Consider the following 24807-nt stretch of genomic DNA (forward strand, 5'->3'; position numbering starts at 1 on the left):
AAGGGAAGTTCCGGCGTTTCCATGGTGCTGGGCCTTAGCAGGGCACTGGGCTGCAGCATGCGATGAGACTCGTGATCGCAGTGTACATGACAAGAACGAGGCCTGAGCAGGGGCTCAGCCTCACCCTTAGTGGCCCTTCTTGCAGCACTGGGGAGGTCAACTCTATGTGATTTTCAAACATGGGCCCCAGAGCAGGAGGTCAGACACAGCTTTACACTCACCCTACTATACCCAAGAAGTCTAGCTTGGGAAGCGGCCTACTCAATGGGAGGGCAGCCTGCTGCAGAGTCAGGTGGAGGCTGTGGCCCTCTGCAATGGTTTCCTTGCCTGGATTCTCCTGTAGTGTTGCTCTCACTTTGAAATCTGTACTTTGCTTCCTGACTGCACTTGCTGTCCTGAAGGGTAGGCAACCTATGGGCCCTCTGTGCTAGGGGGCTCAATTAACCTGTAGCACTCCTTAGTTGCAAATAAAAGCCTCATGGGTACCCTCTGCTAGGCCCCTAGAGACCTGACACTTCTGTGATGGGTAAAACAGCACAGGCTCTGACCAGGAGTCTTGAGGGTTTAGGCTATTTATTTATTGTTTGTGCCTATGGGGGTCAGAGGTCAATCCTAGTTGTCATTTCTCTGGTGCTATCTGCTGTCCACCTTGTTTTTATAAAGACAGTTTTTTTTTTGGGGGGGGAAGTTTGGTGGTGGCCCGAACCAGCAAGTAAGCTAGGCTGGCCAGCTGGCCAAGAGGCCCCTGTCACTGCCCCAGTGGAGGAATTACAAGCAAGTGCTACCACACTCAGCCTTCTTGAGATGGGTTCCCAGGGATCAAACATAGGCCCTTGTGCTTGCAATGGGCTATTACTATAGGACCCTCCCTCCCTTTTCTACAGTCTTGCTTTGGAATCCCAGCTGGGCAAGAATTTGCTATGTAAGCAAGATCAGCCTTGGATTTACAGTAGTCATGTATCCCAGGATGTCCTTGAACTTCTGAGTTCTGGGACTGCGTGCATGCACCACTGCCTCTGGCTTGTGTGGTGTTGAGGATGACAGGCAGGCCTTCCTGAACCTTAGGCAAATTCTCTAAAAGGCATCCTTCCACTGTCACGTTGGACAGCAGCTGCACAGTGCGTCAGGCTGCTTCCCAGGACAGCTCCGCTTAGACCCCTAAGTCACGGGTCGTAGATGCTACAAACTTGGAAGGGGGCAGGTGCGCGTCCCGCCTGCGTTTTGGCGACGGTGGCTGCTAGCTGGCCGCAGAGACTGTCCATTCGGGCTGAGGGCGGAGACTGCGGGGACTAAGCGGCCCCGTCAGGAAAAGGGCGGGGCCACAGGAGCAGTCGGTAGGGAGAGGGGGCGGGGCCTGACGGCGTTGCTCTGCGGGCGGGACCACGCGAGCGGTCCCCGGGGGCGGGACGGGGTCACGTGTGTACACAGCCCCCGCGGCGTGCGCGCCGTGAGCTCCGCTGCCTCCTGCGAGCCCAGCTGCCCGCCCGCGGCCGGTGCGCGGGCCGCCGCCCAGCGAGCGGTGAGTGGGGCCTGGGGCGGGGAGCCCTGAGAGCTCTGTCCTGGGCGGGAGGGGACCGCGCTGGGCGGGCGCCAGGGGCCGGGCGCGCAGTCCTGAACCCCCGGCGGGTGGCGGGTCTGCTGCCCGCGACGCGCTCTCCTGGGACGCTACGGTTACCGCTTTCGTCCTCGTAGAGACAGCGAAACTGGCGCCGTCTGCCCCGGACAGTCACCGGCCACGGGAGGTAACGCCAGCAACTAGAATCCCCAGATGAAGGGATACAGATCCTGTCTGCAGGAATGCTGACTAGGGCTAACTTAGTACCTGCTGTCCAGAACAGCACCTGCCACTTTAGCGCGCCCCGTCTGTGATTATGTACTTGAGAGCTGTAATCCTGTTCCTGTTCCTGACCCAGCAGCCGGACATCTGTGTCCACCCCCACACCCATGCACCTATCAGAGGCATTGATGACCTGGGGACAAGCTAGCTTTAAAGAACTGTAAATTAACACCACTGAAATGATACTGACCATGTCCCGAGGCCACTCGTGCATAGGGGACCAGACACTATCGCTGAGTGCAAGAGACACTATTAATAATTACACCAAGGGTACGAAGAACTACCACAAGGTCCAGATCTCCAATCCGGAATCTCAGGTGTCTTCCAGGGTACAATGTGTTAGAGTAAACTCAAGTGTGGCTGTGACTCCTGAATGGGTTCATGGAGAAAGAGGAGACACATCCCCCAAACCTAATGCGAGAGTATATGGGTCAGGATGTGTAGGGTGGGCAGATCTACATGGTGGTAGATAAATGTTATGTGTCAAGTTGGGGGGAAATGCCAGTGTGGCTCACGGGCTGGAAGAGGGCTTGCTGTTCCCTGGGCTTTCTCTCCTCACCCCATGATGTCCTTTGGAATTCTAAAGTGGTAACTTCAGAATGACCTAAACACACTGAGACATCAAGGACATGCCTCTAGGGGGTAAATGCTCACCACTGAATTTTTTGTTTTCTGTAAACCTGCCCTAGTTACTTCCTCTGCCTGCAGGCTGTTAGGCTCCCTGCAGCCAAAGCTGGGCTTTCACTAACCTGGCTAGCACTGGGTCACATCTGTCCCTAGGTTCTCAAAGGCCCAAGACTCTAAATACACCCCCCCCCACACACCCCCAGGCTTCAAAGAGCAGAGGGGACTCAGTTTGCAGACAGAGGCTGAGTTTTCTGTCTAGTGTGAGTTGTTGCCAACAAAGCTCCCATACCCTAAGACAAAGTAGAGGGACAGAGTGACAAGGAGCTGGCAACCTATGCACCCCAGTGTTTACCCTGAGGCTCCTTTTTATATATACCAATAGGAGTGGCTAGGAGCTTCCCCATCTGAATTAGGACCAAAGCAAACCCAGCAAGCAACTATTGTGATCAGACCAAATGTGACAAGAGGAGTAAAAATAACCAGCAGAGCCACGATAAGATCTGTGGCTTTGAGTACTTCCCTGCAGGTGAGGCCACACCCAGATAAAAGCTCCTGAGGTTATCGGAGCCCAGTTAGGGTGCATGCCTACCCAGTGACTGAAATGGATAATTCATCTGTTCTGAGTTTGCTCCTTGCAGTTCTCAGGGTGCCTCTTATTTATTTTTGTTATTGTTTCTTTCCCTATCTTGTGTCTGAGAAGGCCTCAAGCCCTATGAGTCAGGGAAAGAAGCCCAAGTTACCAAATAAACTGTGAGCAAAAGCATGGGTCCCATCTTCCTCCAGGGGAGACAAAGCCCAGGGTCCCATTTAGGCACCCTGCTGCTTGCTCCGAGGCAGGGGTGGTTTGGTCTCAGCGTATCTACCCCCACCCAACTTTACTGCATCTGGCAGGAGGCAGGCTCTCTGCATAGCCAGACAGGGTGCTGTATTTATGCATCTCAGGCAGGCTGCTTGGCCCATGCTTCTTCCTCTGCATTGTGAACTGTGAAAAGTAAAAGGCTATGAGAATCAAAACCACTCATGTACTACGTCATTCGGCTTTCTTATCACATGCCAGGAAGGTGCAGGGGTGGCTACAGGAATTAGCCTGTGCAATCCATTTGCGCAGAAAGCCTGCCTTCCTGAGCCGTGAGTCCCTACAGCTGAGGGTTGTTTGCCAAGGTTTCTGATCATCACTACAAAGGGAAATAGACATCTAGCAGTCATTTTTAAAGCACTTTGTTTTCAAACATGCTACTAAAGTTGAGAGTCTCTGGGTGTACAGCAGGTCACTTTATAATCACATAACCCATCAGGCCTACAGCAGGTGAAGGCCACAGTGACCACTGACATAGAACTGTGAATGCTGAAGGAGTTAGGGCATGACCATAGTCATGTACCAGGGACACCATGTCCCAGTCTGCTGTCATTTTGTCTACACATCTCCATCCAGGCACTGGGGCACAGCGGAGAAGCCTCCCCATTGGGGAGATGGTATCATCCAGTGCCTGGTAGAGGTCTTAGGAGAGGAGTCCCCAAAGGTGCACTCAAAGATATACCAGATGAACAGTACTGAAAAACAGACAGCTCTCCTCTCCCCTTTTTGATAGTATTAGGCAGGCAAGTGGTTACTGCTGAGTCACCCTCAGCCCTTCACTGGGGGATTCTAGGCAGATGACCTCTGGCTAAGCCACACCCCAGCCCTCTTTTTATTTTGAGGCAGGGTATCTCTAAGTTGCCCGGGCTGGTCTTAGAATACTCTGTAGCCCAGACTGACTTTGAACTTGGAATCCTCCTACCCCAGCCTCCTGAGTAGGTAGGATACCAAACTTGTGCCATCACATCTAGTAGACAAATGGTGCCAGATTGAACTGTGGCATAGTAGGCACCTACACAACAGAGGATAGAGCTTCCTGATTAACAGGCAAGAAATGAAATATGGAATGTGAATGTGTCTGCTCCAGCCACGTAGGAACAGGAAGACCCTCTGGGTCTGGGTCTGTCAGAACTGTCAGTCTCTTCTGGGGGCTGTTGCCTCTGGGCTACTTCTGGCCACCCACTGTCACAGGAGATCATTATTTTTCACTCAGTCTGGTTGTTTTGTTGCTAGAGAAATTCACTAGTAACAAGCTAATTTAGATCCTGTGGACTCATAAAATAAGGCATACAAAAAAGACATCAGTATCTCACCTTAAAACTCTTTCCCGCCAACCCAAGAATACTCTTGTCCTCATCAACTGTGACCACAAGCAGGGCCACTGCTGTGCATGTTTAGCAGGGAGCACAGTGATGGGTCGGTCCACTGTGATGCCCAGAGCTTCAAGAATTTTAAGTTAGGAGCAGAAAACCCCCCTCCCCCAAAACTACTTCCCTTCCCAATTCCACATTCCTTGGAAAGCAATGAATACAAGCCAGTGATACCAACTGTTTACCCTGTAGTTTAATACTAGAGTTAACACCAGGAAGCTCCCTGTGCCTCACCAAGCCCCAAGCCTGAGCAGACTACATTTGCAAAGCCTCTGCCACCTGATGGCCAGGTGGGGGTAACTCAGGCCCCCAGAGTGAATTCTGGAAGGCCTTCCTTGACATTTGCCCTTGTAGCTGCACTCCCCTCACATGAAGGCTCGGGCGCAGTGTGTCTCTTGGGCTCATGTGCTTTCCTGCCCATCCTCCATCCGTTTTCCTCTTCCCATGTGTCAGTTGACAGAGTCTGAGCGAAAGGTCACAGACCAGCTTCTGTTGCTCCACTGACAGCCAGGGAAGACTAGAGCTCTGCACCCAGTCCTTTCTGGGCTTAGCAAGCACAGGCCACCCTCGGTGCCTTGTCTTCCCATTCTGCCACTGCCACACAATGACATGCTTGGGAGGAGTTTCCTAATCTAAATCCAGTGAAAACTGAGGGACAGGATGGCAATGACCTGCCTAGCCAGAGGGGCAAAGTCTGTAAGTAGAAGTCCTGGCAAGAAAGCCTCAGCCCCTGTGCCCATCTGTCACAGGAAGAGGGGCTGAGTGTCCCAAGAGCTCTGTGTGCAGGCTCACAGCCTCACTACCCCCATCCTCAGCAGGCCACACCAACATTATAGAGTCCCCATTTTCACACTCCTTCCTGCAGTGAAGCATACATCACGCCAGGGATCTAATCAGGGTAAGTAAGGATGCTATTTAGGGCTTGGCATTGTGGCTCATGCCTATAATCACAGCATGTAGGAGGCTGAGGCAGGAGGGTCATGTGTTCAAGGCAAGCTTAGCCTTCAGAGTAAAACACTGTTTAAACAAACAACAACAAAAACCCAACCCTTTCTTTAGGACTAGCACAACCATGCCCGAAGCACCCTGATGTAGCATGTTAGGGACACTGAATTCCTAGGTACCCTATAGGGACAGTGCCCATTGTGTACCTATCCCATTCTATTACTCAGTCCTAGTGGCCACTCCCAACTTAGCCCTTGCCATAGTTAAGGAAAAGAGCACCCACACTGTTCCCTGATGCTGGAGACCCCAGATCCTCTGTAGCATGCGAGCCTGTTGTTCACCACAGGGTGGTGTTCCACTCAGACCTGTCTGCACCCAGGTCTGAGCAGGGACCTGGTGATTGGCAGTAGTGCCCTCCCTGGTCAGTGCCTTGAGATTGTCCAAGGGTGAGCCAGACATACTGGACACATTTGGAATCCCCATACACAGGCAGCTGAAGCAGGAGGATTACGATTGGAGGCCAGCCTGAGCTACCTAAATGAGACCCTTGCCTTAATAAAACCCAAGACCCCAAAGTTATGTGCTCTGGGCCCAGAGTGAGGTGGGAGCTCCTGACCTGAATAGGCACTTATTAGGTACGAGTCATCAGAGGAGAGCTGTGTTCTTTCTAAAGGTCCCACCTTGCAGGTCTCCAGGTGAGGGAGAAAAGGGGAAACCCCTGGGGGAGTGGAGATGGACTGAATCTTCCCTTATGATAACTGGGCTGCGGGAAGGCATCCCTGCCTTCCTCCCTCTAGGCACTGGACATGATGGACTGTTCAGCATGAGGCCCATAGCCAAGTCCTCAGAACCTCAAGGGTGGTGTCTGAGGAAAGACAGCCACCGCCTCTGTGCCCACCAGCCTGCTTAGCTCCAAGTACTAATTAGGCCACACCTCACCCGGATGGAGGCGGCGCTCATTACCCGGCCTTTCTGTCAGACTTGAAGGGTGATGAACAGGTTGGCTGAGGTCATCTTGGAGTCAGCAAGGCGGCCTGGGCAGGAAGCAGAGCCCCAAGTTCCTCCCTGGTGGCTATTCTGAGCTGCCACCCTGGCTGGCATTGTGAGGGACTGTCTTTACACCCACTGTCACCCCCTCCAGTCTTCTATAGGCACTTTGCTCAGGCCCCAAGGCAAATTCCAGTGCCATCTAGACTTGCCACACACAAGCAGAGAGCCTCCTGCCTGCCACCTCAGTCCCGATGCCTGGTCTGGTCCTTGCTCTGATCTCAGCCCCGTGTGACACCTTTGCTACTTTGTGAGGCAGAGGAGGAGAGAAGGGGAAGCTGGCAGGCTGAGGGATCTAGCTAAGTGAGGACCATCTCTGCTCCTTCACACAGCCAGATGTGCTCCATGCTCCAATGAGGCTGGTCTCCGTGCCCTCTCCTTTGTCCTCTGCTGACCACACATGCCTTAAGAGCCCTCATCTGAGGTTGTACTACTGTTGCTAGTCTCATGGTGTGTGTGTGTGTGTGTGTTTGTGTGTACAGGAACGTGGAAGCCAGAGATCAACATCTGGTTGTTCTTCCATTGTTCTCCATTTTATTTGAAGACAGTCTCACTGAAGTTGGAGCTCAATGGTTTATCTATATTGGCTGGTCAGCAAGCTCCAGGGATCTGCCTGTCTCTGCCTCCCCAGTGTTAGGGTTACAGACATACACAATCATCCCAAGCCTTCTATATAGATCCTGGGGATCGGGTCCTCATGTCTGCCCAGCAAGCAAGCTTTACCAACTGATCCACCCCACCCCCTTACTCTTTTTATGAATGTAATTAAGAAAACAAAAGCAAGTATGAAAGACTATACAAGTATCATTAATGAATTCGCTAACACACTAACTGCAGTCCTCTTGGGTACCCTAAGGCCCGAGGTCCTTTGTCTTTTAGCCAAGTCTCCCATGCTTCTTGGGTGAGGGGATGGCCGGAATGAGGGGCATGCTGACCTACTATGTAAGGGCTCCCAGCAAAGATGGGTGTGACTTTGCGCCTGCCATTAGCCAGATCCTGAGGGTTGATGGGCAGCACCTCCCATGACCATGTGGAGAGGGAGGGAGAGGGTAGGGACTGCCACTGTATCCTCTGGGGTTCTTCTAGAGAAAGACACATTTGGAGTCAGTGGAGCCTGAAGCTAGCAGGCCAGCTGTGGGGGAGGCAGGGCCTTCTGAGACGGGGGGGGGGGGAGGGGGGGAGGTAGAAGAAACCAAGAGCCCTTCTGATGGGGGCCACTCGGCTGGTGGAAGGGCTCAGCAAGGTTGGGCTATGAGTTCGAGGCGCCCATGGCTGTCGAGACTAGCAACGGCAGGAGGAATGACAGGACACTGGATAGGAGAAAGGAGCAGGGCCCGGCCCGGCCCGGCCTGAGGGGTGTGGGAACTAAAGGAACCCTGGGTAGGAATGGCAGGGATCGTGGGGAGGGTTTCGGGGATGGGAACAGCCAGTAGCAAGAATGGAGCATGATAAGGGCAGGGTCTGGTGGGGTGGGGGTGGGGGGACAGAAGGAGGGGGGTCCTGGGAAGGGCGGCTGAAAGGTGATGCGCCGGTGGGCAGTGCTTTGTGACCGGAGGGAATGTTTTCTCCCTGGTTGCTGAAGAGGGCCTGGCAGCAGTTGGCAGGGCTCCAGAAGTTGGGTCATAACTGAACATTGCACTCTGTCAGGCAGCTTGCACATGAAATGGGCAGACTGTGACAGGCACACTGCTGGGGCACTCCGGATGCTGGGCTTCCATCTACCACTGTCTCCATGCTACTGCATGCGGTGGCACCTCCCTGCAACCGGACAAACTCAGACATCACCTATCAGGTACAGCTGACCCTTCTGTGGAGACCACCAGATTTCTCCCCAGCCTCCCCTCCCACTGGTTTGTGAGCCAGTTTCTCAGGAAGGAAATTCCCAGATGGCCTGGCTAACTGGAAAGACAGCCTAGCCCAGGTCAGAGGGTAGACACCAAATCATTGTTCACTGGTTACAGGAAGTCAGTCTTCTCCAACAGCAAGGGAACAGGAAGGAAGTGATGGTGTAGGGAGACATGAACCCTGATAGGCCTGTGGATACATCCACACCCCACACCGTGGAGGCTAGCCTCCCTGACCCCCTTCTATGGCTAGGGGAGGTATTTGGCTGAGGCCCCTGAACTCACTGGGCCACCAGTGTTTGGTGTTCACAGTCTCAACAGGTTGGGCCCTGCTGTAGGATACCCCAAGGGAAACTGACCGGACTTAAGGTCCCCATGGCCAGAGCTCTACAGCCAAGCACTGGGACTGGCTGTGGTTCTGGGGCCTTGCCTGATGCTCCCAGCTGTCATTAGGCCATACCCAGCTGCTCCTCCCCAAGCCACAGCCTACACCTTAAGGTGGGAGGGAACACTCTCAGGGTGGCCACAGTGACATTCCCAGAGCAGAGAAGATGGGACGTAGGCTCTAGTGACACACTGTCAGACCTACGCCCCTAATGTGGATGTCACAGCCCACACGGCCACTCTGCTCTTGGGATCTCCCAGTTTTGCCTGATAGGAGGAGGTCCCCTCCTATGAGCAACATTGTAGCAAGCAGCAAAGAATGCCACTTTCAGAAGTTAAATGAAAGCAAGCATGATTCTGGATTTTTTTTTTTTTTTTTTTTTTTTTTTTTTTATAAAAGTTCTGTCAAGTGAGAACATTTTGAACAGCAGTTACTGTTACCCCTAGCTTCTGGAGGAAACTTATCAGCTGTTCAGCTCCCACAAGCTGGCAAGAAACACACCCCTCTGCAATGCATCCAGGCTGGATAAATAGTACTGTGCAGCTCTCAGACCTAGGGGCTAGGCCATGGCAGGTAGCATGTGAACACAGAGTGAATTCTAACCAAACATTGTTCCACATGATGCTTTCCCTGGAACCCAGATGCTCGCCCAGCGCAGGCTTTGAGCCCTACCTCTTGCTCCACTTCTCAATGTAGGCCATTAACAGTCTGGGCAGCTGCTGTGCCCACCAGGCTACATGGGGACAAGGCGGGGCAAGCAGCCCTGTCAGGAACATCACTCTGTAGCCAGGGAGTACCTCCCTCTGTTCTTGTGGCCCCCAACAGGTCACATGCACACACATCTGGAAATGCACGTGCAAGGAAGCTTTGGACCCCCTACCCAAGCTCTAATGTTTTCAATTCTAAGCCTGCCCTGTGCCATTGCTGTGCCTTCAAAGAGCCTTGTGTGTCCCCGGGCCAGTGGTGAAAGCAGCCAGCATCTCTATGGCAGAGGCTCAGTGAGGTCCAACTATTTTGTCCTCAGTTCTACAGACAAACGTCTGTTCAGTTCATTTCCTCAAGAGAAAAGGGAACTCAGGACTGAACTAAATTGCTCTGGGTCTCAGAACCTGAGAGCTGCCTGTACCCAACCTGCAGGCCCTACCCAGGGGCTGGATGCTCTGTGGGACAGGAGAAGAGGCCCCAAGCACAGAGCAGAGGATGTGAGCACACTTGATCTGGAGGGCAGACTGTCCAAGTGCCGCCTCCCCTCTCGAAACCAGCTGTAAACACAGATAGGGAGGGGCCTCCATGCCTGCCAAGGGAGGCAGCGACTTTGTGAGTAATTGACTCAAGGAAAACAAGTGCAGCAGGAGTGTGCGCGGTGCTCACGCGCATCGCTGGCTGCCACAGTGGCTGGGATTCCCGAGACACAGGCCCTGGCTCTGCCATGCTGCCTGCTGCTGGCCTCTGGAGCCCACAGTACAAAGGAAGGAGGGACTTGTGATAAAGGTAGGAGCCTGGTGGCTGTCACTCACTGCTGCTGGCTGAGTGGGATAGAAGATGAGGAGGGCAGGGAGGACACCCCCCACGGGAGGAGAGAACTGATGACCTTCCACCAATGAGAGTCTCACAGACATGGAGGGACAGGTCTACTTACTACCAGAGGGCTGTGGATGCGGGGTCTGAGTGAGCTGGAGCACACAGTCCCTGTCATCAGTGTTGGGGAACTTGCTGTCATCAGAGGACCTCTCATAGCCTCTGTCCCATGCTGAGGAAGGAGGGTTGAAAGGGCACCAGGAGGAGAATTATCCATACGCCTGGGTCAGCAGGAACGTGGCTACGGGCTGGTGACCAGGAGAGGGCAGAACACACACTAATATCCACCCATGGTGGCCACATAACACCCACTGTTCCCTGAGGACTGTGGAGATATGGCCTGGTGGATGAGGTTCCAATAGTGTGTGCTCTTGTTCAGCCACCATTGGCCACCACAGCCAGGCAGCCTGGGAGACCCAATGTGCCTGGAGACTGGGCCTGCTGTGCTGAGCATTCAGGGGAGGCACCAAAGAACAGAAGGAACAGCAAAGCAGACCCTGAAGAAGTGACCAGAAATAACAGAGAGAGAGGCCACAGAGGCACCTTCAGGAGGGGGCTGGAGGGCTGCTGGTGTACACCAATCCCTCCAGTGGTCAGTTTCTAGCCCCCCAACCCCCATGACGAGGCAAGCAGGGGTCACCAAGAGAAACCCATGTCTGGTGAAGATGCAGCAAGCATTTGTCTTGAAGGAGGGCAGGGCCACTTACCACTTGTCAGGGCCCCACTCCATAGCCACTGTCCTAGCTGTTGGGAGCACAGGCTTGGACTGCAGTGTCCTTACTCAGTGGCTTCCCATGTGCATCTGAATGAGTGTTCCAGCATCACCCTAAGCCTGACGGGTGGGGGGTGGGGGGTAGGTGCACAAGCTGATGTCCAGAAATGCACAGTGCCAACTAGCATCAGAGTGGCGGCTTCCACTGGGACAGATTATAGCATGGAACTCTCCATTTTCCTCCTGATGAGCCTCCTGTCCCACCCAGCCCCTGCTGCCAGCCTGTGCATCTGTAGTGTCCCTCATGGTCGCCGGAGGGCCCTCCACTCACTGTCCTGACATAGCAGTCAGTACACGCCTGTAGGCTGTAGAGAGCAAGTGGGGATTAGCCCTTGAGTTACACAGTTTCCTCCCAGTGGGGGCCCAAGGCAGGCGGGACCAGTGCCAACACCAGCAGCCTGGCTTCCTAGCTTTGTCCCCTGCACTCTGGGAAAGGGGAATGTTGGCTTTCAGTGTTCTGCTCAGATTTGCTCTCTGCTGTGATTGTGTGGGCAGGTCTGGTTGGGCCGAGGTGCAGTCTGAATGTAAAATTTCCCTCTAAAGGACTGGGTGTCCCTGGAGAACGAGTGAAGAGGAATTGCCCTCTTAGATCCACTTGCCAAACTCTCGTTCAGTTACAGCAAGATTAACTGCACAGACTGCAACATGGGCTCGGTGCTGCCCATAGGTCAGTGACCCTGGGGGAGGAAAAGGAATGCCTGGCTCACCCAGGCCTCCCAGCATTGGTGGATTTGGGTGCCCACAAACCCAGCAAGCTTCAATAGTAACTACAAAGGGCCGGCCCGTCTGAGGGAAATTATGTGGGCACAATGGAGCGTCCATGCTCAGCCCCTAGGCTTCATCAGCCTCAGAGGCGCCTGGGCCTCCTGTGGCTACACACCTCCAGGGCATTGGCTCGTCCCAGCCCCGCTCATAGGGTTCAGTGTGTGTGTGTGTGTGTGGGGGGGGGCTACAGGTATACAACCTTCGTATTCACATCTCACATTTGCTCACATGTGTGCTTGTGCTGGGGCACAGCCTGCTACTATGTGCCATACATGCATCCTCCAGCCCACCCCACTCCCCTCGCACCAGGCAGATGTGTGTCCTAGATGACAGGCTATGCTTATGTCTTCTACACAAGAGAGAATAGATGTCAAGTGGAGATGGTGGCTGGGGCAGCCCAGCACTGCTAAGTGAGTTGAGGTTGCGTGGATTCTGTCCCCACAGAGTAGCTCTGATGGTGGTGAGGAGCCCAAGGCATTGCTGGTAAGGTCGTGGCACAGGAGGGCACAGGTAACATACTTCTGAAGGTTTCTGCTGAAGAGTCTAGTAGATCACCTGGGACTTTGATCTCCTTCATGAACTGAGTCCGGGAGTCTCACCATGGCCATGAGTGTCTCAGAAGCCTGGCTCCAGCAGTCTGGCCTGGAGCCTCCTGCTTACATACATACACATGCACACACGCGCGCGCGCACACACACACACACACACACACACACACACACACACACACACACACGAGCTTGCAGGCATGCACACACAACTACACACACCCACACAGGCAGAAGAGTGCTTCCTGAAGCCTGGTGACTAACTCTGTCCCTTCTCTCTCAGCAGAGCTGCGAAGCTGGGGTGAGGTGCCATGTGGAGCTGTGGCCCACTCAACAGCACAGCGTGGGGTGAGGAGCCGCTGTGCCGCAACCTGCGCCTGGGGCTGTGGGTCCTCTCGCTGCTCTACCTGGGGGCAGGAGTCCCTGTGGGCTTGGGCTACAATGCCCTGCTGGTGCTGGCCAACCTGACAAGTAAGAACAGCATGACCATGCCAGACGTGTACTTCGTGAACATGGCGGTGGCAGGGTTGGTGCTCACGGCACTGGCACCTGCATACCTGCTGGGACCCGCCCACTCCAGGTGGGCCCTGTGGAGCCTCAGCAGTGAGGCACATGTGACACTGCTCATCCTGTTCAATGTGGCTTCCCTGGTGACCATGTACTCCACTGCACTGCTGAGTCTCGACTACTACATCGAGCGTGCCCTGCCACGCACCTACATGGCCAGTGTGTACAACACCCGGCATGTGTGCGGCTTCGTCTGGGGAGGGGCAGTGCTCACCAGCTTCTCCTCCCTGCTCTTCTACATCTGCAGCCACGTGTCTTCTCGCATCGCCGAGTGCACCCGGATGCAGAACACGGAGGCTGCTGATGCTATCCTTGTGCTCATCGGCTATGTGGTGCCAGGTCTGGCTGTGCTGTATGCGCTGGCACTCATCTCAAGGATTGGGAAAGAAGACACGCCCCTGGACCAGGATGCTAGCAGGCTGGACCCCTCGGTGCATAGGCTGCTAGTGGCCACTGTGTGCACACAGTTTGGGCTCTGGACACCTTACTACCTGAGCCTGGGGCACACGGTGCTGGCCTCACGGGGGAGGACCGTAGAGGGGCATTATCTGGGCATCCTGCAGGTTGCTAAAGACTTGGCCAAGTTCCTGGCCTTCTCAAGCAGCTCCGTGACGCCATTGCTGTACCGTTACATCAACAAAGCCTTCCCTGGCAAGCTCCGAAGGCTAGTGAAGAAAATGCACTGTGGGCACCGGCACTGTTCCCCTGACCCTGCGGGCATCCAGCAGGTGATGGCTCAGGCATAGCTAACCCCTCCCTGGTTTTAAGTCCCAGGAGAGGGCCTGACCATGAGGAACACTAAAATCCAACTGGACGCATAGCACTTTGTTCCCCAAGCACATGGCGCTTCCATCCATCCCCAGGAGACATGCTGAATCCAGAATAGCACAGGGGGACATTCTCTTGACATTTTCTGTCTTTTCCCCTAAAAGGCCAATCCTGGTCTGCAGCTGCATTGTGGAAAGCGGTGGCGCCTTGTGTGAACGGGCTGCTTCTAACTAACCTCCCCACCTGCCCCTCAAGGTGTGTGCCTTTCTCCCAGGGACACCTTCAAGGTTCATGTCCTCAAAAGCAGGCTGACCCTTTGGCCTCCCTGGTATTTGGGCTTTCTAAATGAAGTGGTGAAATCTAAAGCCAGTATTTATATTTCATATTGACACAATACTTGATTCTCCTCCCTCTCTCTCTGTCGTCTTTTTTAAAAAAATAAAAACAAGTGTTAGAAAAATGCCTAATATTAAGATGAAAACAGTACAAGGGAACATGGCTGTCACTGATACCATTGTTACAGCTTGAGGACAGGACAGTGTGCCTGAATTGTTGGCAATGACAGCTGTGGAGCACTGGACCTCTCTCCAGCCACACACACCTGGCTACCCCTCTCCTGCTGAGAAACGATCTTAGTATAGGCACAACATGTGCACATCAATAAAAGTACTCTCTCTCTAAGTGCAGAAACTGGAAGACCTCCCCAGGAGAGAGATCTGGACATGGTAAAGTGTTACCCAAGCATGGAAGGGAGAGGCAGGATGGTATGAGGCCAGGTACTCTAAGATGACCAGAGAATGGCATCCGGGGTAAAGGCCCTGCCTGGCCTGTTTCACACAGCTGTGGGGTGGTACAGGATGAGGCTCGCCTTCCACAGGTGTCTGGGTCCAGGCCTCACCCACGTGCCTCTGGGGCCTTGTGTTTGGTAATTAACTACTCTAAGATGTGGACATGAAAAGAATTCCTCCCACCCCATTCCATCACTGTCGCCGCCTCATTCTCTAGGGTTACAATGCAAACCCACAACTCCCTGTTCCCCAGTTCTAAAGCCCTTCTCCATATGATCATCTAACTTGCCTGTCTCCGCACAAGGCTGGTGTGATTCATATTCAGTGGCCTTCCTACACAGCCCTAAGGCTGTCCAGGTTGCTTGGGAACTTCAGCTAGGAGTGACTTTAGTTTTATCTACTCTATGCAAACTGCATCTCCTAGGCTGGTGACTGCCCGAGTTAATCTGCCTCAAAGAGGATCAGGGAGGGAGGTCCATGAGGTCCTCATCCTTGGCTGTGATCCACTGGGCACACTCTGTGGGGCCCAGTTCCTCAGGAATAAACCACAAGGCTGGATTAGACACCGGTCTTCAGGATTGCTTCTGGCTGTAGAGTTTTATTTTGAGGCTTTTAAAATGGCAAGCCTAACTTGCCCTGTCCTTGCTCCCAGATGCACAGCTGGATGGAGGCTCTGAGACTCTCGTGGCTACCAGGCTTCCCACATTGACCACCTTAATGCTTGCTAAGGAAACAGGAACCCTAGCCTGCAGACCAAAGTAATTGTCCTTTGGGAGAGAGCAAGCCCGGGGCCAAGGTCAGGGCAAGCAAAGGGCAGCCGGAGCTTTGTGGGTCATAGGGGAAACAGGATCCAGATGGGCTGTTTGTGATGTTCCTGTTCCAGTTTAAAGCAGTCATTGACCCTGCTGACCATTTTATACCCTTTGCTCTGCTCCAGGCAGCGGTCCTGGGAGGGGCAGACCCCAGGTCCTGGAATGGCTCTGTGCCCTGGAATCCTTCACCCCAATCATCCCCAAGTACGGTGGGGAGATGTTCCTTAGTTGCACTTTCTCAGTGTACTTAAGTACAAACTGGCCAGGTTCTAGGAGACCCTTGAGGAACTGGAAGGCAGGACCCCATGACTAGCATTAACTATAGAGCCATTTGTTCTGCAGGGATAGCCCAGTGGACACCAGCTGTCTGCTTGGGTCTTACTAGGGGAGCCACACATGGCCAGAGGTGTGGCCATCTACAGTGCAGACTCTTTCCCTGTAGAGACCCCCTGTAGTGATGCACCCTCCTACCCAGGACTCTATTCCTACCACCCAGCCTTCCACTGCAACTGCCCAAACACTGCACAGTCCCTGGTGCTGACATTTGCTGTCTGTGATTCTGTGCTAAGTTCATCCTAGGAGTTCCCAGTGTCTGTTTCCTACGTCTTCTGCTATGCACCTCCCAAAGTAGGGAAGAACTTTAACCACATAGAGAAGATGGTTACTACAATGATGCGTGCGTGTGTGCGCGTCTGTGCACACGTACAGTGCTTTCTTGCATGAGTTTAAGATGCCAGGCAGGACACACAGCTCCCAAAGGATCGTTAATTTGGCTGTCAACACTTCTTGATGGTTATAATTTACAATGGATGCTCTATTTTCATTAACTCACAAGAGAGCTTGTCATGTGTCATTACTTAGGATTCCAGAAAGTGACCTTTTTCTTGGGTTCCCTTCACAATGTCTCAAGACACGTCAGAGGAAACCAGAGCCAATGCTCCTTGGGGCAGATATACCCAGGAACTAAAAGACAACTTTCTGTTAGAGAAAGCATTCGGCAAAGGCTGGACCAGGGAGTAGTTATGACATTAAACTTGGGAAGAGGGGGGCTTTCTCATTCCTGACCTACAAGATCCACCCACATGGCTGGATCCATTTGCCAAAATTCTGTGTATGTGAAAAAGAAACTACTGATGAGATTCACACATCTGAATACTATTAAATTATTTAACATGCAACACCCTGTTTCCTCCCCCCCCCCCCCTTGGTGCCTGTGTTTTAATGGTGGAGGAAGAAAACCAAATACCAGGGCTTTGCACCAGCTAGGTAAGCAGTTGCTACTGAGCCACAGCCAAGCCCAATGTCTGGATTCCTAAAACATGCATTTCTAGGAGTATGCGATGTTTATCGGGAACCAGAAAGCAATGGTTGTTTCTGGTCTGGAGTTGCAGCTCAGATCCAGAGTGCTTACCCAGCACTAGCAAGGCCCTGGGTTTGGTCTCCAGCACCTTCGTGACCTTAGTGTAGAGATTTGCACACTTATAATCCCATCCTTTGGGAGACCACCTATATCTCCAGTTCCAAGGGATATAATACCTTCTTCTGGTCTCCACTGGCACACATAAACAACACAAATCTTTCTTTTAAAAGGTTGTTTCCACTCATACTATAAATGTCAACACTTTTACTTTACTCCATAGTTTGTCTACAGAATTACATTAGGCTGACAAACCTACCATCGTTCAGATGTCACATGCCCAGTGGTTGCCACAGATCAGCAAGCCTTATGGGTGACAAAGGGAACTTGAACCTGTCACTCAGCCAGCCACAGATTGCAGAGAGGGAAAGGCTATACCCATGCACGGTTCTACTTCTTCCCAAAATGTCACCACCTTTAGGGACAGGGTGAGGGTATTATCATGGCCTAGCAGCTCCCTGAGACTCCTGGCACGTGTGGGAGAGTCTGTCCCAGCAGCAGCTGACCTTGCTTTGCATACAGTGTTAGCTGATAAGAGAAAGAGTGACAACCTGGGAATGATGCTCACAAAACACACCCGGTGCTATCAGTAAAGCGCACACACAGCCTGGAGTATGCTGTGAGCTTTGCCTGCTTTTGCCGAATGCATGTGTGAATGAGTGTGCATCGGAGCTGTGCTTTTCCGAGTGCTCTTATGCTGTAGTCGGCTTCAGCAACACTGAGAGCTGAAGTCAGGGAAGTCCAAATCCAGTGGATCTAACTCAACTTGGGGCAAGGTCACTCTGTTTGGAGGATCTCCACAGTCCTCTCTGTGTCTGGACAAGGACTGGATTTCTCCAATAGCAAGTCTCTCAGGCCTCCTAATTGTTAGATGTGTGATTCAAGGATACCCCACTGTGTCCCTCAGGTAATGGAAAGGATTCTTGAACTGCCCTCAGCATGTGAAACATCCCTGTGGCCACAAGCCCAGGGGATGCTGCTTCCAGTGCCACCTAGCATGCCCCCACAGTCTACAGTAGGGACAGAACCATGAGAGCACAGGGAACTTCCCAGGATGGGCGGCCATCACATGCACTTCAGACCTCAAGGGGGAAGGAAGGAAGGCAGTGCTAGCCACATCCCCAGATCTAGTCACTGGTTCCTTCTGGGGCACAAAGTATACCCCCACTCCAGGGCTCTTTTCAGATCCTAAGCCGAGAACCATCAGAGCCCAGACTTGGAGCTTCCTTTCAAAGGAGGACCGGATGAGCCTGACTCCTGTCACTCAGCACCCCTAGCCACCTGGCAGTGACGGAGTCAGGGTGCTCCTGGCTGATATGTCAGGCCACAGTTCGGGAAAAGGGAAGGACTTAAAGCCTACCACTGCTGGAAAGTTACACTCACCATGTCTTTTGACCACCCTACTACTCACTTCCCCCATTGCCAGTTTTCTCTTTGTGTGTGTGTGTGTGTGTGTGTGTGTGTGCACGTGCAATATGTACGTGTGTGCACACACGTCTGTTTGACTATAGGTGCATGGCTGAAGGGGGTGGAAGTCTGAGGTTGGGGATGGTAATAACCATGATTGCTCTTCCACCTTACTTATGGAGGCAGGGCCTATCTTTTAACCAAACCCAGAGCACACTGATATGGCTAGCCTTGCCAGCCAGCTTGTTTTGAGGACCCACCTCTGTCTTTGGGGGCTGGATTATGGATGGGCCACCATGCCCACCTGGGACTTACATGGGTTCTGGGGATCCAAACACCCAACAGCCTGCTTCCCTGATCCAGGAAAGGAGACACTATCTCTGGGGCCCCAAGGAACTTTCTAGAATGATGGGAACAGTCTCTCAATGGGCCATTGGATTTGTGGCTGCTTGCACTTGTCAGAAGCCATCGGCCAGGAACTCAGAGATCAGTCAACTGGGTCATGTATGGACTGACCCTCAATGTCTCCTGAAGTGGGGACAAGGATGGCCAGCCCCATGCCATCATCATTATGGGTGGCATGAACCTGGGAGATGTATACAGAATGCTGTAAGATGACTTCCCCGGGTTCATGGTTCCTGTCTAAGACATGCTTGTTTCCAGAGCTCCACCCAGTGGCCCTCAATGGATTTGCCATCGGCGGACATCAAGCCTCTGGCTGCACAAGCCAGCAGCAGGCCAGCTAAACACGAGGCTCTCCCACAATAGCTTTTGCCACAAACAGATAGTGTAGACACCAGCTAAATATCCCCAAGCAATCTCACTGATGTTCACTACCTACATTACAGGATGGATTTAGACAAAGAAATGCTGATTTTTAGAGTTTCTCAGCATGGAGTTGGGCTCCTACATAACACTTATCCCATGATCCTTAGCAAATGTGGGTCTGGAGATGAGAGTTGGTCTTCACCACACCTTGGCTAATCTGAGGGACATGGGTCTGGGACATAGCATGGCTCCCAGAGGGATGGGGATTGTCACTGGCCATTGGCCATTCCTTCCCTCTGCTGTGGAGGGCACTCACAACCAGGGCTGCTCTCTGAAGCCGTCATGCTCAGAAGGTTCCAAGCTAAAGTCTCCTGAAGGCCTGGAGGCAGGCCCTTGGAATTCTAGCCAGCAGGGGTGAAGACCCCATATATTCCAGTTAGGTAAGGTATGACTGTTCTGTGGGTAGCACTGCTGACTGCCACATGGAGCTCCCAGGTCACACTTGCTGTGGCAGACACTGCAATGGATGTAGGGAACATGGACAAGATACCGCTGTTCAGACTCCAGTGGCTTTTTAGCAGAAGTTGTGTCTTTTGAACCTGGCATTCTGTCAGGTGTCCCTAGATTCCCCTTCACTGTGCATTCAAGGAAGCCAAAGGGTGCTGGGCCTGCTAAGTGAACTGAGGTCATTTAGCTATGGGCTCCCAAGTCCTGTGTATTAGGTGCACACAGCAAGGAGGATAGGGATCACTTCAGGTCTTGTGGATCTCTGATGCCCTCTTGGTCAGTCACATACAGGTTCAGGTCTAAAACTCCTGTAGACAATAGATAGGGCATAGGCTCTCTGCGGCCACAGAAAACTTCGCTGACTAGTACAAGACCAAGTTTATATCAACTTGACAGGACCTACAACCATGTTGGTCAAAGATTTTCTAGAAGCAGGACCCTACCTAGATATGTACAGCTCCATTCCACAGGTTAGCATCCCAGACAATAAAAAGGACAACGCAAACTCAAAGAAAGTATCAGTATCCACCTTTCTCTGCTGCCTGACCACAGACACAATGTATCAATATCCACCTCCCTCTGCTGGCTGACCATAGATACAATGTATCAACATCCACCCCTCTGCTTCCTACTGACCATAGACACAATGTATCAATATCTACCTCCCTCTGCTGGCTGACCACAGACCCAATGTATCAATATCCACCTCCCTCTGCTGGCTGACCATAGACACAATGTATCAACATCCACCTCCCTCTGCTTCCTGATCACAAATACAATGTGACCAGCAGCTTCTCCCACTTGTCTTTGCCTTTCACGCCATGATAACAGTATTTTCTCAAACCCAGAGCCCCAAATCAACACCCTCCCCCCTTAAGGTGCTTCTTGTCAGGTGTTAGGACACCACAATGAGAAAGAAGCCAATACAGTCAACACAGCACAGGAGGGGCTGGGCTGCAGGCACAACCGCATACAAACATGTAGCCCCAAGGCAGCTCTCTCCACACAGCAAGCTGGTGGTGGTGGGAAATAGCCAAGGGCGCAGACACAACTCAGGACTGTGTTTGCCAAGGGCTCAGCAGGCTTGGCTTCACAGCATGGCTTCACTCTGAGATTCCTTGTATCTGACTCAGGCTACATGTTGGGGCAGCCAAGTGTTAGAGCCTCAGCCCACAACTAGGGAGATGGATAGCAGAAAAATGATGCAGTAACCCCAAGTCCTTTTATTTAAGGAGGCAATGGTGAAAGGTGGCGTCCTAGTTAAGGTTACTATTGTGATGAAATGTTGTCACCAAAAGCAAGCTGGAAAGGAAGGAGTTTATTTGGTTTACATGTCTTCCACATCATAGTTCATCACTGAATTAGTCAAGAAAGGAACTTGAGCAGGGCAGGAACCTAGGGGCAGGAGCTGATGCAGAGGCCATGGAGAAGTGCTGCTTACTGGCTTGCTCCCCATGACTTACCCTGCCTGCTTTCTTATGGAACTCAAGACCGACACCCACAATGGTCTGGACCCTCCCCCTTTAATCACTAATTAAAGTAATGTCCTACATGCTTGCTTTCAGTCCAGTCTTCTGGAGGCAGTTTCTCAATTAGGGTTCCCTTCTCTCAGATGACTCTAGCCTGTGTCAAAATGACATAAAATTAGCCAGCACAGCTCAGGGTGGTAGTGGGGATGTATGCCTTTAACCCCAGCGCTTGGGATGCAGAGGCAGGTGGACTCTGAATTCTAGGCATGTCCTATCTTAGAGAAACCCTATCTCAAAAAAGAAAAACAGAAAACCCAAAATAAACAGAACCAAATAAACAATAACAAAATTACTGAGACTGTGACTCAGTTGGTAGAGGGCCTGCCTAGCACGCACAAAGCCAGGAGTTCCAAGCCCAGCACGGCATGAGCCAGATGTGGTGGTGCACACCTGTAATACCAGAGGTTGGGAGTAGAGGCAGGAGGATCAGGAATTGAATGTTAGTTATAGAGCCAGATGCCAGACTCAAATCTGTCTCAAAATTCCTAGGAAGGGCCGTAGCTGTCACTACAGAGCCAGCCAGGTGATCGGCCACTAGATATCATATTGGGGACACAACACAATGTGGCCCAGGACAGACCCCAGGCCCAGCCTGCACAGACTCACTGACTGCATCAGGTGTGGACTAGCTGCTACCCAAAGAGTCTGTTAAGCAGTATGTCCCTGTCACTATAGGTGAGGACAGATGCCAGACAGACAGAGAGAGAGAGAGAGAGAGCTAAGACACCAGAGGTAGCTGGGGAGGATGTGGCAAGTTGAGAGGATAAGGAAAGTCATCACTGTTGATGTTGACACATGAAATGACACCAAGTAGCCCTGTCTGCTCTCTGTCCCCGGGCTTTGTCTCTTCTGAGGTGGAACCATAAGGCGCGTGGCATTTTGTGCATTGCTTGTCCTACCGAGTGTGATGTCTCAAGGGCCCCCCATTGCTGTGTGTCAGAACTTCACTCCTCTTCATACTGAATGAATGAAGCCTGGCTGTGCAGTCAGACGTGTATGCTGCTCTGCTTGCCCCCACCACCTGGCTGTGTGACTGAATGGTCTGCTATTGGGGTCTTTGTGAGAAGGAGGGCCATCGTATGAGCTATCCCCCACCCCCTGCCTAACTGCCAGCTCCCAGTGCAGTACAGAGGACCTGCAGCTGTGCAGACAGAGAGGCCCGGGGACTGTTTGTGGCCTGTGGCCAGGTGAACACTGCACAAGTGACATCCAAGTGTATCCTTGCCTGGTGTGGTGGCACACACCTTTAATTCTAGATCTCAGAAGGCAGAGACAGGTGGATCTCTGTGAGTTTAAGGCCAGCCTGGTGTACATGGTGAGTTCCAGGCCAGCCAGGGCAACATAGTGAGACCCTATCTCAAAAACAAGATCAACCAACCAAACAAAAAACAAGGTGTGGTGTATTCTCAGAGGGGACAGAGAGGAAGGCAGCCACCATGCTCATCACAGACTCAGTTGGGGAAATGAACATCACAGACTCAGAGGGGAAGGCAGGGGTGGAGGCGGCCAAAGCCTCCCAGCTGGTGGGGAACTACACTCTATGGCAGGGAAAAGAGGGAAGGAAGCCACATCTACCCACTGCCCCTTCCTTCCCTATGCAAACCTTCAGGGTCCTTCCCCTCCTTCCTACCCAGCACAGACTCTGCCCTTGGTGGTGGTGGCTCCTGGCAAGGCAGGGCTGTGGGCTGTGCAGATCCTAAGTGTAGCAGCATGAACACACAATCTGGGGCCACATCTTCCTATATTCCCACAGCAGCATGAACATGCAATCTGGGGCCACATCTTCCTGAATTATGAATTCCCACAGTGGCATGTGCATGCAATCCAGGGGCCACATCTTCTGGAATGCTTACAGCAGCATGAGCATGCAATCTGGTGCTACATCTCCCTGACTTCAATGGCCAGGTCAGAGCAAAAATTCAGACCAGCACTTCAGTGGCTGACGACTCACGTCCAGGCAACCACAAGCTTAGGCAGGGGTCATATGCTAAAGAAGTCCTTGTGACAGCAAGGAAGCTGTCACTGAGCTGGGATGGAAGTCTTACTGGGTGGTTCGCGGCTGGGGCCCTACCACCCATGGGAGCTATCATCAGTCATCTCACAGGAGGGAACTGAAGCCTGGGGATGGGGTGCCTGCCTCCAAAGACCACACAAGAGCGAATGCACAGAGAACAGCCACGGTAGTTCTGTTGTCCCACGCCTGTGGGCTCAGCCTAAGGGCCAGCATGGGTCAGGCAGGAAGCATCAAGATTAGAGGACATGCAGGACCCTCCCAAGGTGTAGAGGCTTGTGGACAGGTATCTGTGCCCTGCAGCCTGCCCTGCAGTCCCCGCGAGGTCCCAATGCCTAGACTGTTAACAATGAGGCAGGCTGGCCACCACCTCACATCAGCTCAAGCCGGGCTGAAGAGCTTCTAGTCCCACTGCCTGTCCCCAGGGGTGCTGCCAAGCACCTCTCTGTGACAAGTTGAAGAAGATTGACAACACAGGGTTATTCCTTTACCAGGGGACAGGGTATATGGCAGGTAGAGGGCACAGCAGCAGGCTTCAGAGCAGAAGCCTGTACTTCCCTTACCAGCAGGTAAACAGAATTTGGGAAGGAGGGGGTTATCAGCCCAGGAACCCCACTACCTCCATGCCCTGCCCATGGCCCTCTCTATGCCCTGCCCAGTCCCCAGGGGAGGGCCCAGGCACTAGCACTGCGAGAAAAGGCTCAAGTGAGACAAAGGAGGCTGGCGAGCGAGCCCACGTGCCTCTCAAGGAGGCCTGATATGCAAGGGGCACTGGAAAGGGCCAGGGGTCACTCAGGGACCATTCTCGGGAGAGATACAATAGGGCTTTACAAAACTGTCAAAGGCCATTAGGAAGGACACAACCAGTGCCACACAGAGAATTGGGGTCAAATGTGGAAGTATCAAAGGTGACCCCAAGACAAAGCAGTGGAGACTGGTCCTTTGTAGCCTTAGAGTCTATGAGCTGAATCGTACCATACTGAACTCATGGCCAGGAAGGGAACACGGAGGCTGACAAAGCGGATGTGGGTTGAGAGCTGCCTTCACACACCATGCAGGAAGGGGACAAGGGTGGGTGCAGTGACTGACCTGGAGGAGGAAGGGCCCCTGGGATGAGGCCTCCTCAGCCATTAGGGCCTCCTCAGACTTCTCTCCCGCAGGAGTCAGATTCTTCCTCCAGGGCTGAAAATGCACTAAAAGGGAATCCCGGTGCCCAGTTAATGGCTTCCTAACTCCCTTCAAGTCAGACAGCAGTGGAGCCCACAGGAACTACCCAGAGGCCCACTGGGTAGCACTGGGATGGCTCTCCCATAGTTCTCAGGAGGCTGAAGGAAGCGACTGAGACCAGTACCACAGGGCACCTTGGGGCTGACGCCACTTAAACAGCCTGCAAGTGAGGTAAGCTGCAAAAGGGTGCACTCAGCAGGGGGAGTGTGGGTAAAGACCACCGCATTTTAAGATTTGAAAGTGTTCCCAAGACTATTTACCTCCATTAGGCTGAGGCTTTCCCTTCAGAACTTGGTGGTTCCGCTCAGGGCTCCTCCCAGCTAGCATCATGGCATCCTGGGCAAGGCCTGGTGGAGAAGATGCTGGACACCAGCAAGCTGACGTGCCTTCTGGCATCATGTCCAGGCAGAGCCCCACTCCATACAACCTCAA

At 52.8% G+C, this 24807-nt stretch overlaps 2 protein-coding genes across 5 annotated transcripts in view; one reads left to right on the forward strand and one right to left on the reverse strand.

The window, feature by feature from the left end:
- CUNH7orf50 (chromosome unknown C7orf50 homolog) overlaps positions 1-24807 on the reverse strand; it is a 100915-nt gene that overhangs the window by 21274 nt on the left and 54834 nt on the right. The window lies entirely within an intron of this gene.
- On the forward strand, positions 1361-14323 carry Gpr146 (G protein-coupled receptor 146). 4 transcript variants are annotated; one of them, XM_051205394.1, is made up of 2 exons: positions 1361-1519; positions 12861-14323. In XM_051205394.1, exon 2 carries the CDS (start codon positions 12886-12888, stop codon positions 13885-13887), a length of 1002 nt encoding a protein of 333 aa, XP_051061351.1. In that variant the 5' UTR covers positions 1361-1519; positions 12861-12885; the 3' UTR covers positions 13888-14323. The 4 variants fall into 4 exon arrangements, with proteins under 4 accessions (XP_051061351.1, XP_051061353.1, XP_051061354.1 ...); XM_051205396.1 differs by having other exon boundaries at positions 1364-1519; positions 12858-14323; XM_051205397.1 differs by lacking the exon at positions 1361-1519 and adding an exon at positions 10263-10402.

The sequence above is a fragment of the Phodopus roborovskii genome, unplaced genomic scaffold (assembly GCF_943737965.1).
Source record: "Phodopus roborovskii unplaced genomic scaffold, PHOROB, whole genome shotgun sequence".
Classification (NCBI taxonomy): Eukaryota; Metazoa; Chordata; class Mammalia; order Rodentia; family Cricetidae; genus Phodopus; species Phodopus roborovskii.